Raw genomic sequence first — 19,326 nt, forward strand, 5'->3', positions numbered from 1 at the left:
GTGAGCCAAGTCATGCTATTGCACTCCAGCCTGGGCAACAAGAGCGAAACTCCATCTCAAAAAAAAAAAAAAAGCATATCTTTCAGCTCAGCAATCCCACTTCTCTATTCTCAAATAATACACATATGTATGTATAAAGAGATAAGTACAAGAATGTTCACTGTCAACATTCTTGGTAATAGCAAAAAACTGGAAACAATCATAATTTCCGTGAAAAAAAGAATAGCTAAATAAACTATACCCACACTATGCTGTTCTATCCAACAGTTAATAATGAGGATATGTATATTGATATGAAAAGATCAAGATGTAATTAAAGAAATGCAACCGAATGCAGTGGCTCCCACCTATAATCCCAGCACTTAGGAAGGCCAAGGCAGGAGGCTCACTTGAGGCCAGGAGTTTGAGACCAGCCTGGGCAACATAGCATGACCCCATCTCTACAAAAAATTTTAAAAAATTAGCCAGGTGTGGTGGCACACACCTGTAGGCTGTGGTAGGAGTGCTTGAAGTAAGGAGTTCAAGGTTACAGTGAGCTGTGATCACATATCTCTAAAAAATAATAATTTTTTTTTAAGACGGAGTCTTGCCTGTCGCCCAGGCTGTAATGCAATGGTGCAATCACAGCTCACTGCAGCCTCAACTTCCCAGGCTTAGGTAATTCTCCCACCTCAGCCTCCTGAGTAACTGGGACTACAGGTGAGCACCAACACACCCAGCTAATTTTTTTATTATTTATTTATTTATTTATTTATTTATTGAGATTTATTTATTTATTTATTTATTTATTGAGTCTTGCTGTCACCCAGGCTGGACTGCAATGGCACACAATCTTGACTTACTACAACCACTGCTTCCCAGGTTCAAGCAATTCTCTTGCCTCAGCCTCCTTAGTAGCTGGGATTAAAGGTGTATGCCACCATGCCTGGCCAATTTTTGTACTTTTAGTAGAGATGGGGTTTTGCCATGTTGGCCAGGCTGGTCTCAGACTCCTGATCTCAGGTGATCCACCTGCCTTGGCCTCCCAAAGTGCTGGGATTACAGGCGTGAGCTGCCGCGCCCAGCCTGAATTTTTGTATTTTTAGTAGAGACAGGGTTTTGCCATGTTCTCCCAAAGTACCGGAATTACAGGTGTGAGCCACCGTGCTGGGCCCCTGTATAATTTTAAAATTAAAAAAAAAAATTAAAAATACCTGGAGTTCTGGCCTCGAAAATCCCATCCTTGTGGGTGCTCCTTCCAGTCTTAAGGAGTGAACCTGGCCATCAGTGATTCTGAAGAGACAGTGACCACACAGAACCCCAGCACAGCAAACTGAGAAACTGCCATTTTTATTGTATTTTATTGTTTCCTGTAGAGATGGGGGGTCTCACTATATTGCCCCATCTGGTCTTGAACTCCTGGGCTTAAGCAATCCTCCTGCCTTAGCCTTCCATAGTGCTGTATTACAGGTGTGAGCCACCATGCCTGGCCTGGCCATCTGTATTTCTTTTTTTTGTTTGTTTTTAGTTTTTGAGACAGTCTCACTCTGTCTTCCAGGCTGGAGTGCAGTGGCGTCATCTCAGCTTACTGCAACCTCTGCCTCCTGGGCTCAAGCCATTCTCCTGCCTCAGCCTCCCGAGTAGCTGGGATTACAGATGCCCAACACCACGCCCAGCTAATTTTTGTATTTTTAGTAGAGACGGGGTTTCACCATGTTGGCCAGGCTGGTCTTGAACTCCTGACCTCAGGTGATCCACCCGTCTTGGCCTCCCAGAGTGCTGGGATTACAGGTGTGAGCCACCACACTCGGCCTTTATTTTTAAATGTTTTTTTTTTTTTTTCCTCAGAGACCTTTGTTCTGAGATCTTTATTCCCTCTCCCTGTTCTTTTTCCTTGTCTAGTCTACCTCACAAATCATTTCATGATTAATTTTCCTAAAGCAAAGAGCAAATATTTATTAAGCATTTGCCATTATTTGTACTCAGTATTTGGTAATGGCAGGAATGTTTGAGGAAAGCTAATATGATAGTAATACGGAGCAATGTGAAGTTAAGAAGAGAGGGAGATGGCAACCAATCAAAAGACTATATGAGGCCAGGCTTTATTCATCTTGTTCAGAGGTGGTCACAGCTTCCCAATGCCTGCAAAATAAAGGCCAAATTCCTGAGCATAATATCCAAGACCGTCCAGTCTATCCTCAACATACCTTTCTGATATCTTCATTACTTCTTCCCATTAAAAGCCTCCAATTCAGCCAATTTTTTTTTTTTTTTTTTTGAGATGGGGTCTCGCTGTGTCTCCCAGGGTGGAATGCATGACACCATCATAGCTCACTGTAGTCTCAAAACTCCTGGGTTCATGTGGTCCTCAGCTTCCTGAGTAGCTGCAACTACAGGTGTGCACCACCACATGCAGCTTCAGCCTGGCTTTTGCATGTGTGCATACCTCTGTTCAGTTACTTCTGTCTCCTTAAATCTTGCTTCCTTTATTGATTGATTGATTGAATGATTGATTGAGACGGAGTTTTGCTCTTGTTGCCCAGGCTGGAGTGCAATGGCGCGAACTCGGCTCACTGCAACCTCTGCCTTCCGGGTTCAAGCAATTCTGGCTCAGCCTCCCGAGTAGCTGGATTACAGGCACCTGCCACCATGCCCAACTAATTTTTGTATTTTTAGTAGAGACGGGGTTTCACCACATTGGCCAGGCTGGTCTTGAACTCCCGATCTCAGGCCATCCACCAGCCTCGGCCTCCCAAAGTGCTGGGATTACAGGCGTGAGACACCACGCCCAGCCGAAATCTTGCTTCCTTTAAAAATAGGATCAAAGTTGTTGTTTCATGGGTACAGAGTTTCAGTTTTGCAAGGTGAAGAGTTCTGGAGATGGATGGCAGTGATGGCTACACAACAATGTGACTGTACTTAACACTGCTGAATTGTACACTTAAAAATGGTTAAGACCAAGTGCAGTGGCTCATGCCTGTAATCACAACACTTTGAGAGGCCGAGGCAGGAGGACTGCTTGAGCCCAGGAGTTTGAGACCAGCCGGGGCAACATGGAGTGACCTTGTCTTTACAAAAAATATTAGCCGGATGTGGTGGCACACACCTGTAGTCCCAGCTACTCCAGAAGCTAAGAGGGGGGAGATCTCAAGTCTAAGTCAAGGCTACAGTGAGCCATGTTCATGTACTGCACTCCAGCCTAGGTGACCAGGCAAGACAGTCTCAAAATAACTAAAGAGGGAGACTCTGTCTCTAAATAAATTAAGTTTATGGTAAATTTTATGTGTATTTTACAACTGAAAAATAAATTAGAAGCTGATTTAACTTTTTAAAGATAGACTCAAATCATACTCTCCTCAAGGCTTCCCTGAGTTCTCTCCTTTGAACTCTTATAGCTGTTATTATCTTTACAGCTCACATGGATTGTAACTATTCACAATTTTTTTCTTTTTGAGACAGAGTCTTGTTCTGTCACCCAGGCTGGAGTGCAGTGGCGCAATCTTGGCTCACTGCAATCTCTGCCTCCTGGATTCAAGCAATTATCCTGCCTCAGCCTCCTGAGTAGCTGGGATTACAGGCACCTGCCACCACGCCTGGCTAATTTTTATATGTTTAGTAGAAACGGGGTTTCACCATGTTGGCCAGGCTGGTCTCAAACACCTGATCTCAGGTGATCCACCTGCCTTGGCCTCCCAAAGTGCTGGAATTACAGGCGTGAGCCACAGTACCCAGCCTTTTTTTTTTTTTTTCATTTTTGAGATGGAGTCTTGCTCCATCACCCAAGCTGGAGTGCAGTGGTGCAATCTGCACTCACTGCAACCTCTGCCTCCTGGGTTCAAGTGATTCTCCTGCCTCAGCCTCACAAGTAGCTGGGACTACAGGCACACACCACCATGCCCAGCTAATTTTTATAATTTTAGTAGAGACGGGGTCTCAACACATTGGCCAGGCTGGTCTTGAACTCGTGACCTCAAGTAATCCACCCACCTCAGCCTCCCAAAGTGCTGGGATTACAGGTGTGAGCCACCATGCCCTGCCACAATCTTCCATTTTTAATGATTGTTTATCTTATGTCTTCTTTCCAATTTGGCTACACATTTTTTTTTTTTTTTTTTTTTTTTGAGACAGTCTCATTCTGCCACCCAGGCTGGAGTGCAGTAGCACAAACACAGCTCACTGCAGCCACAACCTCCTGGGCTCGATCAACCCTCCAGACTAGCTGGAACTACAGGCTTAAGCCACAATGCCTAGTTGCAAACATCTTGATAGTGCTGAGTACATATCTGCTATTAATCGACTGGCCTCAGAAGCAAATCACAGTACAAAAGAAATGATAAACCAAAGTAACTGCTTTAATGTTAAAAATATTTATTTTTTTTCCTAAAAGATCACACAAAAGTTGGGAAGAGAAGGGTGTCAACTAGACTACATCAAAATCTGGGCAGAGGGAGGACAAAGAGCTGCCTAAAGAAACTGGTAACTGGAGCAAACTTCAAAGATCAAGATGACCCTAGTCAACGGAACCAGCAGCCCAGGTCAGCCACATTCAGGAGCACCACCGAGGCACGGCAGGGAGAGCAAAGTTGCTGGCCCCAATCATTCCTCCTTTTCTGGGCAGGAGAGGCAGAAGCTCACTCTTTAGACATGTTCTTGATGGTCTTGTGCTCTTTCATGGCCTTCTCCCAATCGCTGCCATTGAATTCCTCAGTGACCATACTCCGCACAGTGCCCTCATCCAGGCAGTGGGGGGCGATTCCTATGAGAAAGTGGCACAGACAAAGGGGGATCCTCAGTATGGGTGAGACCAGATGGTATACCGGCTCCCGGATAAGCCTCTACCTGCAGGCATCATCATGCTACACATTAGGGCTTCCAAAGGATATGCCACAGCTTACGGCTTCAGCGATGAGACCCACAGGCTGCCAGCTGGCTCAGAAAGCACTGGCTCCAGCCTACCGCTTCAGCCCTCTGGCTCACTTTCCTCAACTGCCAGATGGGAATCACACTCCCTGAACCAGGGACGGCCAAGGCTAGACATCATTCAATACCAAGTTGAGAGTGCAACATGCAGAAAGGCACAGCCCAAAGCAATCTCTAACTGGCAGCCTAAAGAATTCACAGGCCTTTCCTGTGTTTTGATAGATAACTTTCTTTCCTTTTTTTTGAGATGGAATTTAGCTCTTGTTGCCCAGGCTGGAGTACAATGGCATGATCTTGACTCACTGCAACCTCTGCCTCCCAGGTTCAAGTGATTCTCCTGCCTCAGCCTCCCAAGTAGCTGGGATTACAGGCGTGCGCCACCAAGCCTGGCTAATTTTGTATTTTTAGTAGAGATGGGGTTTCTCCATGTTGGTTAGGCTGGTCTCGAACTCCCAACCTCAGGTGAGCCACCACGCCTGGCCTTAGATAGATAACTTTCTAAGAATTAAATGTCTTCCCATTTGTACAGGATTTCATACTTTTCAAAACTCTTTCCTGTTCTGCAAGGTAGACAGGAAGGAGTCTCCATGTGACAGATGAGGAACAGGAGCCCCTGAAGCAATGGGGGAGGGGTAAGGATGACATCATGCCCTGCCCTGCCTCCCCCACCTCCCCCCTGCCACCACTATAAGGCAAAAGACACTGACAGTCATAGCTGCTCTCGCAGCTCTGGAGGCTGCACTGACACAGAGAACAAGAGTCCTCAGGAACATCTTCCACCTCTGCTTTCCCCTTCAATTCACACTACAGTTGGTATGATTCTCAACAACTGTCAGAGGGTTACTTTTATTACTCCCCAGACCCAAGCAGGCCCTGAAGCGGGCCTTGGAGGGTCCCCCGCTTGTTTATTATTTTTTAAAAAGAACAGAGATACGGTTTTGCTATGTTTCCCAGGCTGGTCTCAAATTCCTGAGCTCGAGAAATCCTCCTACCTTGGCCTCCCAAAGTGCTGGGATACAGGTGTGAGCCACCGCAGCCAGCCAGTCCTGCCTAATTTTTGAACAACCAAAAAGTTTTTGAATGCTATTATCAACGCTCCCCAATCTTGCCTCCTTCACTCCCTTAACCCCTGTCATTATTAAAGCTGCCTCCCCTGGCCCCACAAGCCCATCTCCCCACCCCTCTCCTCCTTACCCTTCAACACCATCGCCAGCAACACCAGCTCTGGCAGCACCAGTGAATAAGAATCACAACCTGGATGGGCTCCAAGTCCAACTTCACCACACTCAGATGGGATTCAGAAAAGTTTCACCAGAGCCCGACTCACATTCTATCATGTGGAAAGCACTCTGCTGAGGAGCCCTGTTCCTCTAAGATACACATGTGACAGGGTCTAGTCAGTGTCTCACCTGTCCAAACAAGACTTTAAGTGAGAGCACCACGGGCCTCTCTGTGTCCCCGAGCTTGCAGTCCATCCCCTTTACTCACCGAAGCCTCCGGGGTTTGACCGTGGAGTATAGAAGCTCTGAACGCCACATCTCTTACAGAAGGTATGCTGGGCTTTGTGAGTATTGAACGTGTAAGTCGTTATGTGCTCAGCTCCCTAGGTGAAAACAGACAACAGGTGTTCTTTTTCACAAAGAAATTTATTTATTTATTTATTTATTTATTTATTTATTTATTGAGACAGAGTCTCCCACTGTCTCTCAGGCTGGAGTGCAGTTCCACCTGCACGGGTTCAAGAGATTTTCCTGCCTCAGCCTCCACAGGCGCGTGCCCCCATGCCCAGCTAATTTTTTGTATTTTTAGTACAGACAGGGTTTCACCATGTTGGCCAGGTTGGTCTCGAACTTCTGACCTCATGATTCACCCGCCTTGGCCTCCCAAAGTGCTGAGATTACAGGTGTGAGCCACCGCGCCTGGCCCCAAAGACATTTATTTTTATGTCACTTAAAAAATACACCTTTGTAGCCGGGTGTGGTGGTGGGCACCTATAGTCCCAGCTACTTGGGAGGCTGAGGCAGGAGAATGGCATGAACCTGGGAGGTGGAGCTTGCAGTGAGCCGCGATCGCACCACTGCACTCCAGCCTGGGCAACAGAGCGAGACTCCGTCTCAAAAAAAACAATACACCTTTGGCCAGGCATGGTGGCTCATGCTTGTAATCCCAACACTTTGAGAGGCCGAGGTGGGTGGACTGCTTGAGCCCAGGAGTTCAAGACCAACCTGGGCAACATGGAAAAACCCTGTTTCTACAAAAAAATACAAAAATTAGCCAGGTACAATGGCACACATCTGTAGTCCCAGCTACTTGGGAGGCTGAGGTAGAAGCATCAGTTGAGCCTGAGGAAGTGGAGGCTGCCGTGGGCTGAGATCGCACCATTAAAAAAAGAAATCTTGAAACAACTTAATGGCAGGAGCTCTTTTGTAGGGCTCTTTGTATTAAGAGGCCATTTCCTATCTCCTGTAAGAGACTGGGACCTTCTTGAGGACAAAGACCCATCTACACTATCCAGAGACATGTCAGTCTGGAGCGGGATAGCTCACAGCTTCCCTTAGGTCAATTGCACACAGAATTCGGACTTGAGCCTTCCCTCATACATCACATCAGGGATGGAAAGTGCTTGCTTCCCAGGGCCTACGTGGAGAGACAGTTCACCCAAGGGACTGGCTCTCCATGTCCCCAAACAGAACGGCTCAAGGTCTTAAGAAAACTGATGGCTGTGCTTAATTTATCCACAAAGGACAAACCAGGAAAAAAATATTTGCCAGACGTCATAGACAGGCTAATTTCCTTAATGGATAATACAAACTGGAGAATGGACAAAGGACATGAACGGACAATTCAGATGGAAAGAAAAATAAATCACTCTTTAGCCTATGAAATGCTCACCCTAAGGAACTTCAATGAGATATATTTCACTGTCAGGTGGGCAAAATCAAAGCCATTAACATGGTATTGACAAGTATGTAGAGAAATATGTGCTCACATGTATCAGTCACAGGAATAGGAATTGGTACAATTTAGCGACATCTACCAAAATTTTAAAGTGTACATATGCTTTAGCATACAACTCCATTTCTTGAAATTTATCATACAGATATATTCCAAATGTCTCAATGACATAGGTATATAGATACTATAGCACTGTTTATGAAGGCTAAAGATTGGAAAAATTGAAAATGTCCATCAATAGAGGACCGGTTAGGCTTTATGCACACTCATAAAATGGAATATTCTCCAACTTTTGAGAAGAATGAGACAGCTCTACAAAACTAACATGGAACAATTGCCAAGGTTACAAAGTTAAGCAAGGTATAGGCCAGGCGCAGTGGCTCACGCCTGTAATCCCAGCACTTTGGGAGGTCAAGGTGGGCGGATCACTTGAGGTCAGGAGTTCAAGACCAGCCTGGCCAACATGGCGAAACCTCGACTCTACTAAAAATATAAAAATTAGCCAGATGTGGTGGCGGGCACCTGTAGTCCCAGCTACTCAGGAGGCTGAAGCAGGAGAATCACTTGAGCCTGGGAGGCGGAGGTTACAGTGAGCCGAGATCGCACCACTGCACTCCAGCCTGGGCGACAGAGTGAGACTGTCTCAAAAAAAAAGTTAAGCAAGGTATAAAACAACGTATGTGGTATACTACCATTTCTTTTTTTTTTTTTTTAAGGCTATATACTGGTATGTGTGGTGTTTTTGTTTTGTTTTGTTTTTTTGAGACAAGGTCTCACTCTGTTACCCAGGCTGGAGTGCAGTGGTATGATCACAGCTTACTGCAGCCTTGACCTCCCAGGTTCAAGTGATTCTCCCACCTCAGCCTCCCGAGTACCTGGGACTATAAGCATGCAACACCACGCCTAGCCGATTTTTTATTTTTTGTAGACATGGGCGTCTCACTATGTTGTCCAGGCTGGTGTTGAACTCCTGGGCTCAAGTGATCTGCCCGCCTTGGCCTTCCAAAGTGCTGGGACTACAGGCATGAGCCACCGTGCCTGGCCTGTATGTGCTTTTATATGCATATGTATCTTTGAAGAGGGATCCAAGAAACAGTGGCTTACCTTTAGGGAGAGAAATCAGACAGCTGAAGGGGAAGGGGTGGAGGTTTCTTATCATTGTTAACCCTCTTTACGCTTCCCCAGCCATACCATCCAGAATTGTGCTTCCTATAGAAATAGCTCCCTGAGGAGCCTTGCTCACTCCATAGCCACTGCAGCACAGAAAAGCAGCGAAGGACTGCCAAGTGGTCCCAAGCCATCCAGCATTATCTGGATGGAATTAAAGCCCTGCCCAACCCCACATTACCCATAATTTGCTAAAAGTCTTTTTTAAAAAAATCTGTATTCTTTAACCTGGAGATTTTCTTTCTTTCTTTTTTTTTTAACTGCTCCAAGTATGTGCACACTTGTAGGAAGTGTGCCCAGAATAGCCAGAGAACTTATTTCTAAGAGAACTGATCCTAAAGAAGAAATTCCTAAATTGCCAAAAGTTTATACCAAGGAGGTTCACCAGTGTTGTTGATAATCAGAAAAAAACTGGACTCAACTGCAATGATGCAGAGACAGTGACGGGATAAGTAGAGCAGGAAATCGGCTGTGGGGAAGAGGGAGACTGGGGCATGGCGACAGTAGGGAAAGACTTTTCACTGTGTATATACACATTTTATTCTACCTTTCAAATTTTGTACCAAGTACAAAAAATTCCCCAAAATAATAAAATTAAAGTTAAAAATAAGTATATAAGCTTTTCATTGGGAAATGAGATAAGCAGGTTATCAACAAAAAGAATGGTAAAATTCTACTTAATAAACATAAGACAACAGGTTTAGATGTATTTCTCAGAGTAGAAAATAATACACAAGGACAGACACCAAAATATTAACAGTGGTTACCTTTAGTTGACAGGATTTGGGTGATTTTATTGTTTTTTGATTCTCTGAATTTGAAAATGTTTCCACAATACCAAACAGGCCTCCAAAAAATAAAGGTAAAAAATAACACAACCTTTTATTTTTTATTTTCATTTTTTTTGAGATGGAGTTTCACTCTTGTCACCCAGGCTGGAGTGCAATGTTGTGATCTCGGCTCACTGCAACTTCCATCTCCCAGGTTCAAGTGATTCTCCTGCCTTGGCCTCCCAAGTAGCTGGGATTACAGGCATGCACTACAACACCCAGCTAACTTTTGTATTTTTAGTAGAGATAGGGTTTCACCATGTTGGCCAGGCTGGTCCTCAACTCCTGACTTCAGGTGATCCACCCATCTTGGCCTCCCAAAGTGCTGGGATTACAGGTGTGAGCCACAGTGCCCGGCCCACCTTTTAAATGTCAACCTGAAACCAAAGCCCGTGAGAGGCCCTGCTATGCTCCAGGCCCCTCCCATGCTACAGATGGCATGCTAAGGGTTGGTTGGGGGGTCCTGTAAATCTCACCAATGGGTTCTGCACTCCTTGACCCTGCTCTTAAGCACTGACCTTCAGGAGCTTGAAGCGAGAAGCTGGAACAATGAAGTGTCTATTCTGCTTCTTCTTGCAAATGCTGCAGCTACAGAAAGACAGAGCAAATTCCAGATTGTGAGCAGCCACCTGCGTCCTCTATGCCTGAGCGGCCCAGCCATCAGAGCCAGCCGACCCCACAGATGATGCCTTTTTCAGCACCATCCAGGGCCGAGGAGCTGGGGCAAAGGCCTGGATAGCAGGGCCTCTGGTTTGCAGGTACAGCAGAGCCCAGGGGGGTCCCAAGTCAGCAGTCAAGGCTCTGCAATGCTCAGAACACAGGACCAACAGACAGGTCTGCACTGCCCACCCCCCAGTTCTTTACAGTGAAGAGAAGCGCTGGACTTCAGAGACACTTAGAAAACAAATTTCAGACACTGCTACAACCTGATGTCTCTGAGACATCCACACCAAAAATGGACAAGGAAGTTTAGGTTTCCCTCTTTCTTCATCACCACGTCACAAAAAGTCCAGCTCCAAGTAAAACACATCCCCAGAATTACCATCTCTGGAATTAAACTGAAGTCCCCTCTTTTCAGGCCACCTTTGAAAAAGTTCTAATTTAGCATAGAATCCTCTCACAAGTTATTCCACAGTGCTTCTTTTCCAATCTGGACTCTACTGTTAGTAGCCTGGTCAGTTCTCCATTTGAGTAATTCCATCGTATGTGCTTATTATTCATATATAATTCCGGTACCTAGGGGCAAAAAGGACTGGATGCTGTTAAATAATTAGCTGCATGCCAACTTTGGGTCCCAAAGCCAGAGCCTGTCGTCCCTGCTCCATCATAATGCCGGGGAAGGTGGTACAAATCAGGCCATCCACAGCCAGCAGCACCATCTGCCTCAACCAAAGAGCAGAGCGAGAGTGGAGGGCCTGGGGAGCCTCCAGGTGTATACACCCTTCACTAACGCACCCTCCAACTCTCCCCAACTCCAGACTCCTATGAAGATTCTGCCCAAGGCTTTCCACTTAGTACCCAGCCAGGCACACCTGCAGCTAACCGCCCCCAGCTCCTCAGCAGTGTCAGTCTGAGGGTGATGCTGCCACGAGCCACAAGCCCTGAGGACCCTGCTCTGTGTCACCTGGGCCATGCTGTTGAAGCTCTGTGATGAGCCATACAAAAGGAACAAAAATAGAACAATGAACCTTTCTGTCCCCATCACCTGACTTCAACAGTTACCAGCCCAAGGCCAATGTTTCCTCTGTACCCCAACTCCCCAGATTATTTTGGAATATTGCATTTTAACTCTGAAATTCTTTTAAGCTAATTTAGGAAAAAGCAAACACTCACTTGCAGTCGAATATATGCAAGTCTGCTGAGGCCCAAACTTCAAAACGAATCGCTCCACAGTGGCAGCCTCCTGTGTGCTTCACCAGGCCCTGGTATTCACTAAACGAAACAAAAATCAGAAAGATAAGAATTTCTGAATAGCTGCCTCCTGCTCTCTTTCTTTTCGTTGTTGAAAGAAAGACGGAAGATTAGACAAAAGTCTTTTCTACATGACAACCAGATGCATTTCTGCTTTTAAGGAGGCACTGTCAATTTCCTAAGTGAAGAATAGTTTCAGCACCTTCTTTGTCCATGAGCTCTCTTTTCGCCAATTTCTTAAATTGCATTAAGTTGCAAAATAAAACATTCCAAACATTTCGAAAATGTGAGGGATCCTAACCCACCACCAAACATTTTTATTTGTATCTCAAATACTAAATTTTTTTTTTTTTTTTTTTTGAGATGGAGTCTCAGTCTATTGCCCAGGCTGGAGTGCAGTGGCATGATCTTGGCTCACTGCAACCTCTGCGGCCTGGGTTCAAGCAATTCTCCAGCCTTAGTCTCCCAAGTAGCTGGGATTACAGGCGCCTGCCACCGCGCCCTGCTAATTTTGTATTTTTAGTAGAGATAGGGCTTCACTATCTTGGCCAAGCTGGTCTTGAACTCCTGAGCTTGTGATCCACTCACCAGGACTCCCAAAGTGCTGGGATTACAGGTGTCAGCCACTGCTCCCGGCCTCAAATACTAAAACTTTTTATGAGCTAGGCACGAAGGAGAGAACAGTAAACAAGATACAGCAGACACGATTGCTGCCCTTGCCGACCTTAACAAGTTACTCAAATAATAATTAATTATGATTGTGATAAAGGAGGTACAGGCTGCTATGAAAAATAAGACTGGGTACTCAATCAAGTCCAGAGGTCCAGAAGAGCCTTTTGAGAAAGTTAATAAAGGCTCTTATATTTTTGCTCTATTTCTTTCCAGTATTCTTCATACACATGCGTTTTACATAGTTGTAATACACATTACATACAATTTTTTTTTGAGACGGAGTTTCATTCTTGTTGCCCAGGCTGGAGTGCAGTGACGCGATCTCAGCTCACCGCAACCTCCGCCTCCAGAGTTCAAACGATTCTCCTGCCTCAGCCTCCCCAGTAGCTGGGACTACAGGTGCCCACCACCACACCCGGCTAATTTTGTATTTTTAGTAGAGACGGGGTTTCTCCATGTTGGTCAGGCGGTCTCAAACTCCCCACCTCAGGTGATCCGCCCGCCTCGGCCTCCCAAAGTGCTGGGATTACAAGCGTGAGCCACCTCACCCAGCCTACATATAATTTTAATCCTTTTAAAGCTTATATATAAGCCAAACTCAGAAATGAACATTAAGATCTGATAAATGTCTTAAAATCGCTTTCCAAAAGGACTGAACGCCCTTACCCGATACATAAATGAGAAAACATTTCACTGTACAGTCTCAGGCAATAATTATAGGAAAAATAGCTCACTGCAGTTTTAATTTGCATGATTAAGACTGATCTTTTTTCATGTTTCTTTACAAGTTTATGTATTTTAATTTTTTCTGCATACGTAATGCTTATTGTAAAAACTCCAAACTTTACAGTATTTGAGAGTGCTCAAAGTGAAAGCCTCCTGTAATCTTTACACCCAGAGGGATCTATAGTTAATTATTTGCTATATATTCCCCCACACTTTTTTCTATACAATATTTTAACGAAAATGGTACAGTTATACACAATTTTTGAATATAATTTAGTAGACTTTATAAGTACAAAGTCATAGCAATCTAGTGGGAGAAAAACATCTTTTTTATGTCAATATTTTAAATATTTTTCTTGACCATTTATCAGTTTGTCTTAAAATAAAAATTTATCTCAAATTTGAGTTTTACATTCCTCTTTTTTTTTTTTCTCTATGCCTTGAAGACACCATGAGTTTTACATTCCTAAGGATCTTCATATTCCTTCTGCCCAGAGGCAGCCGTCACCCTACAGGTGCTTAAATGTTTGATGGATGAACGTTTTTTAAAAATGCAGTGTGCAATCCAAGATGAAAAACCAAAAAGTGAAGCACACAGAAAACCAAATATGTATCTTCTGTCGGGGACGACTCATCTTAACTAAGAGAATTTCTTCTGCAAGAAGCTCAAAGGAACATGTTTAAGAAAAGAAGTAATTCTCAGGTTATGCAATTGCTAGGTTATTCTTGTCGGTTTTTTCCCCCTAGTGTTTTGATTGTTCTTTATAATTCGTAAAATTGACACTGAAATATAATATCAGGACGTTAAAATATCTCTCTGTAACACAACTGTTCCCTGAGGCAGGAATCCGGATCGCATTTGGAGAAAAGAAGGCAGCCCTTTAACAGCCCAGTTAAAAGCTCTTTCCCAAATCGCGGACACTCGAGATGCTCCTCGGGCCATCTAAAAGACTGCGGAGCAGCCAGGAGGGCGAGCGGCAGGGAGCATTAGCTGGCTGAGCACATAAAAGCCTCCCTACGCAGGCATCCCCGCCGCCGCGCGAGGCCGGAGCATCTCTTTGCGCGCGCTTCTCTCCCGGATCAATAACCCCCGCCCCCTGCTCCCTCCCTGGCAGTGCCTGGAACAATGACGGGATTTTGCTTCCCAGTTAGTTCAAAACTATTCATGCTTCCTTCAATGCTTCTACCTTTCCCTTCCACCCACCCTCAAAAACACGTGTGCAAACACAAAAAAAACGGGATTCGGGTAAGAGAAAGCCGTGGGATTTATCTTCTTTTCACTAAGAAAGGCCCCCACACCCTTTGCACGCCAGCAAGAGACAACGTCCCCGAGCACGATGCTTATGGCCGGGAAAGACTCTTTGTGTCCCAAGACGGCTGCGCGCGCCCTCAAGCTCCGAACGAAGCCCCCTTTCCATTCCCAGGCCACACAGCCCTAGAAGCACCGCCCCGCCCCGCCGCCCTTAGAATTAGGGAATAACCCCAGTGCTAACGGGGGAGCCGCGTCGGCTCCGTAACGTGGAAGGCTCAGAGCGGAAAGGCGCCCAAGGCCTGCACGCGGGCTGCGAGCCCGACTCCTGCCGAGGGGGTCCGCGTGGCACCGGCTCCAGCGCGCCCCGGCCCGCCGCACTCACAAGGTGTCTAGCAGGAGCTTGGCGGCACCCTCGGAGGTGAGCTTCTGCCGCTTCTGGAACGTCTCCCAGCGCTCCCGCTGCTCGCCCAGGTCCAGGTTGGACGCCGAGGACGTCGGGGTCGCGGGAGTCGGCGGCGGCGGCGGCGGCGGCGGGAGCAACGCCAGCTCCGGCGGCGGCGGCTCCCCCGGGCCCTCCTCCTGGGCCCGCGGCGACGAGCGCCTCAGCCGCGGCTTCTCCGACGGCGGCTTCTCCGCCGCCTGGCTCTTGCTCCCGGCCTGGCTCGCGGAGCGCCGTGTGCGGGTGGCGCTGGGTGCCGAGGCAGCGGCCGCGGGGGCCGCGGGGGCCGCGGAGGCCCCGGACCGCTTCTGCCCGCGCAGCTTGGCGGCCGCAGAGCTCCTCGATCGCCGCATGGCTCCCGCAGCCTGGCGCGCAGGCCTCGCAGCGCGGCGCGCCCCCGGCGGCCTGCGCGCGCCCCCGCCGCCCGCCAGTCTTCAGGCCCAGGGGGCGCTGCGCCCGGCTGCCCCGCTCCGCCAGCCGCGCCCCGCAGCGCGGCGCCTGCCCGCAGGAGGGAGACCCGGCCGGCCCGGCCGCTGGGACGCACCTGCCTGTTCAGTCCCGCAGGCCCAGAGGGGCTGCGCCTGGGCCTACGCTCGCGATACTCAGAATCCACTGGCACCTGCGAAGGCGCCCTGCCCTGTGTGAATCCAGCGGGCTCTTCGTACCTTCCCGACCTGGAGGGGCCTGGGTCGGGCCTGAATTCGCAGGCTCATCCGAGCGGACCGCCTAGGGTAACTTCGTCTCCAAAAACGAGCTAATTTGTGTAAACGGCCTGCCACCTGCTACCTCCTGGGTAACAGCGGCCGAAACCATAGTTCTTCACCTTCGTCTTTTCTGTCACATTATAGAACAGTGTCATGAGGATACCAATAGTCAACAGATTTGGGGTTTCATTTTAATTAAATGAATGACCTGCGCGTCGAATTTCATTAGTATGATTTTGATGAAGGCAGCACCAAAGTTTAAAGACAAAAGGCACGAGAATCATTGATGGAACCCAGATAGTCTTCTTCTCCTTCTCCTTCTTCTTCTTCTTCTTCTTTTTTCACACCGAGTTTCGCTCTTCTTGCCCAGGCTGGAGTTCAGTGACGCGATCTAGGCTCACCGCAACTTCCGCCTCCCAGGTTCAAGCGATTCTCCTGCCTCAGCCTCCCGAGTAGCTGGGATTACAGGCATTCGCCACCACACCCGGCTAATTTTGTATTTTTAGTAGAGACGGGGTTTCACCATGTTGGTCAGGCTGGTCCCGAACTCCCGACCTCAGGTGATCCATCCGCCTCGGCCTCCCAAAGCGCTGGGATTACAGGCCTGAGCCACTGTGCCCAGCCTATCTTTTTTTTTTTTTTTTTTTTTTTTTTTCTTTTTTGGAGTCTCGCTCTGTCGCCAGGCTGGAGTGCAGTTGCGCGATCTCGGTTCACTGCAACCTCCGCCTCCCGGTTCCAGCGATTCTCCTGCCTCAGCCCATCTTTCTTCTTTATTCTGATTTTCTTCATGGTATTGTTAGTTTAATAGTTTATTGAATTAAAGGCGTAGTTTAACTATTTTGTCTTTTTTTTTTTCCATACAGGATCTGACAGACTGGAGTGCAGTAGCGGGATCTCGGCTCAGTGTAGCCAAGAACTCCTGGCCTCAAGCGATCCTGCCGCCTGGGCCTCTGGAGTAGCTGGAACAACAGGCGGCGGGCGCCACCACCACCCCCCCCAACCGCCCCCCCTCCCACCCGCCGGCTAATTGTTGCTATTGTTGTTTTGTAGATACCGGGTTTCCCCACGTTGCCCAGGCTGGTCTCTAACTCCTGGCCTCAAGCGATCCTCCCGCCTAGTCCTCCCCAAGTGTTGAGATTACAGGCGTGAGCCACCGAGCCCCACCTTGCCATTTTGTTGCTGTTGTTGTTGGAATTATGGTTTACACACAGCAACGTGCAAATATCTTAGATGTACAGCTTATGTGACCACCACCACTTCAGATACAGAACATTTTCAGCACACCAGAGTTTCCCTCAGGCAAAAGAAAACAGAGGCGATCACTGTTCTTTTACCACCACAGGTTGGTTTTGCTTATTCTTGAACATCATTTTAAAACGGCACGTAGGCCGGGCGCAGTGGCTCATGCCTAATCCCAACACTATTGGGAGGCCGAGGTGCGCAGATCGCTTGAGCCCAGGAGTTTGAGACCAGGAGGTGGAAGCTGCAGTGAGCTGTGATTACACCACCATATTCTACTCTGGGTGACAGAGTGAGACCTTGTCTCAAAAAAAAAAAAAAAAAAAAAAAAAAAAAAAAAAAAGCTGGGTGTGGGGAGTGATTATCCTTGAGGAGAACTAACTGGGAAAGAGAACAAAGGACTCTTCTAAGATGCCGGACATAGCCAGGCACAGTGGCTCATGCCTGTAATCCTAGCACTTTGGGAGGTGGAGGTGGGCAGGAGTTTGAAACCAGCCTGGCCAACATGAGGAAACCCTGTCTCTACTAGAAATACAAAAACTAGCTGGGCATGCTGGCAGGCACCTGTAATCCCAGCTACTTGGGAGGCTGAGACAGAAGAATCGCTTGAATCCGGGAGGTGGCGGTTGTAGTGAGCCGGAGGTTGCACCATTGCACTTCAACCTGGGCAACAGAGCAAGACTCTGTCTCAAAGAAAAAAAAAGATGCTGGATATGTTCTCTACATTATCTTGATCTGGGTGGTAGTTATGGAGGTGTGTAAAACACATAAAAACACTTCAGTGTGTGTAAGACTTAGCTCAATTTAAAAATGAAGAACATGGCTGGGCATGGTGGCTCAGGCCTGTAATCCCAGCACTTTGGGAGGCCAAAGTGGCGGATCACCTGAGGTCAACAGTTTGAGACCAGCCTGACCAACATGGAGAAACCTCATCTCTAATAAAAATACAAAATTAGCCGGGCATGGTAGCACATGCCTGTAATCCCAGCTACTCAGAAGGCTGAGGCAGGAGAATCGCTTGAACCCGGGAGGCGGAGGTTGCAGTGAGCTGAGATCGGCCATTGCACTCCAGCCTGGGCAACAAGAACAAAACTCTGTATCAAAAAAAAGAAGAAGAAGAAGAACATAAGTTAGGCTTTTATTTTAAAGACATTATATCATTAAGTAGGTTTGAGGTGAAGAAAATAATTGAATAGTTATTGCAAACCCAAAACTCAAGAAGGCAATTAAAAAGGCATGTGCTGGCTGGGCACAGTGGCTCATGCCTGTAATCCCAGCACTTTGGGAGGCCAAGGAGGGCAGATCACTGAGGTCAGGAGTTCGAGACCAGCTTGGCCAACATGGTGAAACCCTGTCTCTACTAAAATTACAAAAATTAGCTGGGCATGGTGGTGGGCGCCTGTAATCCCAGCTACTCGGGAGGCTGAGGGAGGAGAATTGCTTGAACCTGGGAAGTGGAGGTTGCAGTGAGATTGCACTCCAGCCTGAAACAAAACTCCATCTCAAAAAAAAAAAAAAAAAAAAAAAAAGAGGCCGGGCGCAGTGACTCACGCCTGTAATCGCAGCACTTTGGGAGGCCGAGACGGGTGGATTACTTGAAGTCAAGAGTTCGAGACCACCCTGGCCAACATGGTGAAACCCCATCTCTACTTAAAACATACAAAAAATTAGTCGGGCATGGTGGTGCGCGCCTATAGTCCCAGCTACTCAGGAGGCTGAGGCAGGAGAATCGCTTGAACATGGGAGGCGGAGGTTGCAGTGAGCCGAGATCGTGCCACTGCACTCCAGTCTGGGCGACAGAGGGAGACTTGGTCTCAAAACAAACAAACAAACAAACAAAAAAGGCATGTGCCCGGAACAGTCTGACTCTGGAAATGAAGTTGAGTTGATTTAATCATGGCATTGGAAAATCAAGGAGTAACTAGAATAAGATGAAAATTATTCATTAGGCTAACTCTCGGAAGACTAGAAGTGAAAAACTTAAAGGAATGAGGTTAAGGCTATCAAACTGGAGGAAGTGAGGGATTTTCTTAGAAATATGATTGATACAGCATATCACATCAGGCTTTTCTGTAGAAATTAACAGCCAATTCTATACTTTATGTGGATATGCACATGACTTAGAAGGGCCAAAACAATCTTGAAGAAGAACAAATTTGGAGGACTCGATATATCTGATTTCAGAACTAAGGAAATAAGCTAAGTAGTTTAAACAAAGTGGAATTGGTCTAAGGATAGGTAAGTAGATCACTGCAACAGAATGGAGGGTTGAGACATGGATCCACATGTAATGGATCACTTGATTTTTGTTGTTGTTGTTGTTGTTGTTGAGATGGAGTTTCACTCTTGTTGCCCAGGCTGGAGTGCAATGGCGCGATCTCGGCTCACCGCAACCTCTGCCTCCCGGATTTAAGCTATTCTCCTGCCTCAGCCTCCTGAGTAGCTGGGATTACAGGCATGCGCCACCACGCCCGCCTAATTTTGTATTTTTAGTAGAGACAGGATTTCTCCATGTTGGTCAGGCTGGTCTCA

The 19,326-nt window shown here is 47.1% G+C and overlaps 2 protein-coding genes across 4 annotated transcripts in view; one reads left to right on the forward strand and one right to left on the reverse strand.

The window, feature by feature from the left end:
- Nucleotides 1–13,971, forward strand: part of PIGL (phosphatidylinositol glycan anchor biosynthesis class L) — a 134,591-nt gene extending 120,620 nt beyond the window's left edge. For 2 of the 3 annotated variants that reach the window (XR_010124706.1, XM_063656596.1), the window contains one exon: nt 4,367–11,018. Coding sequence is in view for 1 of the 3 variants with exons in the window: in XM_063656596.1 (XP_063512666.1) it covers nt 4,367–4,447 (81 nt within the window). In the remaining 2 variants the exon portion in view is untranslated. Of the gene's footprint in view, nt 1–4,366; nt 11,019–13,606 lie in introns of those variants that run through there. The other variant, XR_010124707.1, reaches the window with a different exon arrangement.
- Nucleotides 4,331–15,263, reverse strand: CENPV (centromere protein V). Its single transcript, XM_054456653.2, has 5 exons — nt 14,795–15,263; nt 11,685–11,783; nt 10,370–10,439; nt 6,388–6,502; nt 4,331–4,735 (listed from the first exon to the last, which is right to left on the reverse strand). The coding sequence occupies exons 1-5, from the start codon at nt 15,202–15,204 to the stop codon at nt 4,611–4,613; spliced, it is 819 nt and encodes a 272-aa protein (XP_054312628.1). The 5' UTR covers nt 15,205–15,263; the 3' UTR covers nt 4,331–4,610.
- Between the last annotated feature and the right edge of the window lie 4,063 nt (nt 15,264–19,326).

This window comes from Pongo pygmaeus, chromosome 19 (assembly GCF_028885625.2).
Source record: "Pongo pygmaeus isolate AG05252 chromosome 19, NHGRI_mPonPyg2-v2.0_pri, whole genome shotgun sequence".
NCBI classification, from domain to species: Eukaryota; Metazoa; Chordata; class Mammalia; order Primates; family Hominidae; genus Pongo; species Pongo pygmaeus.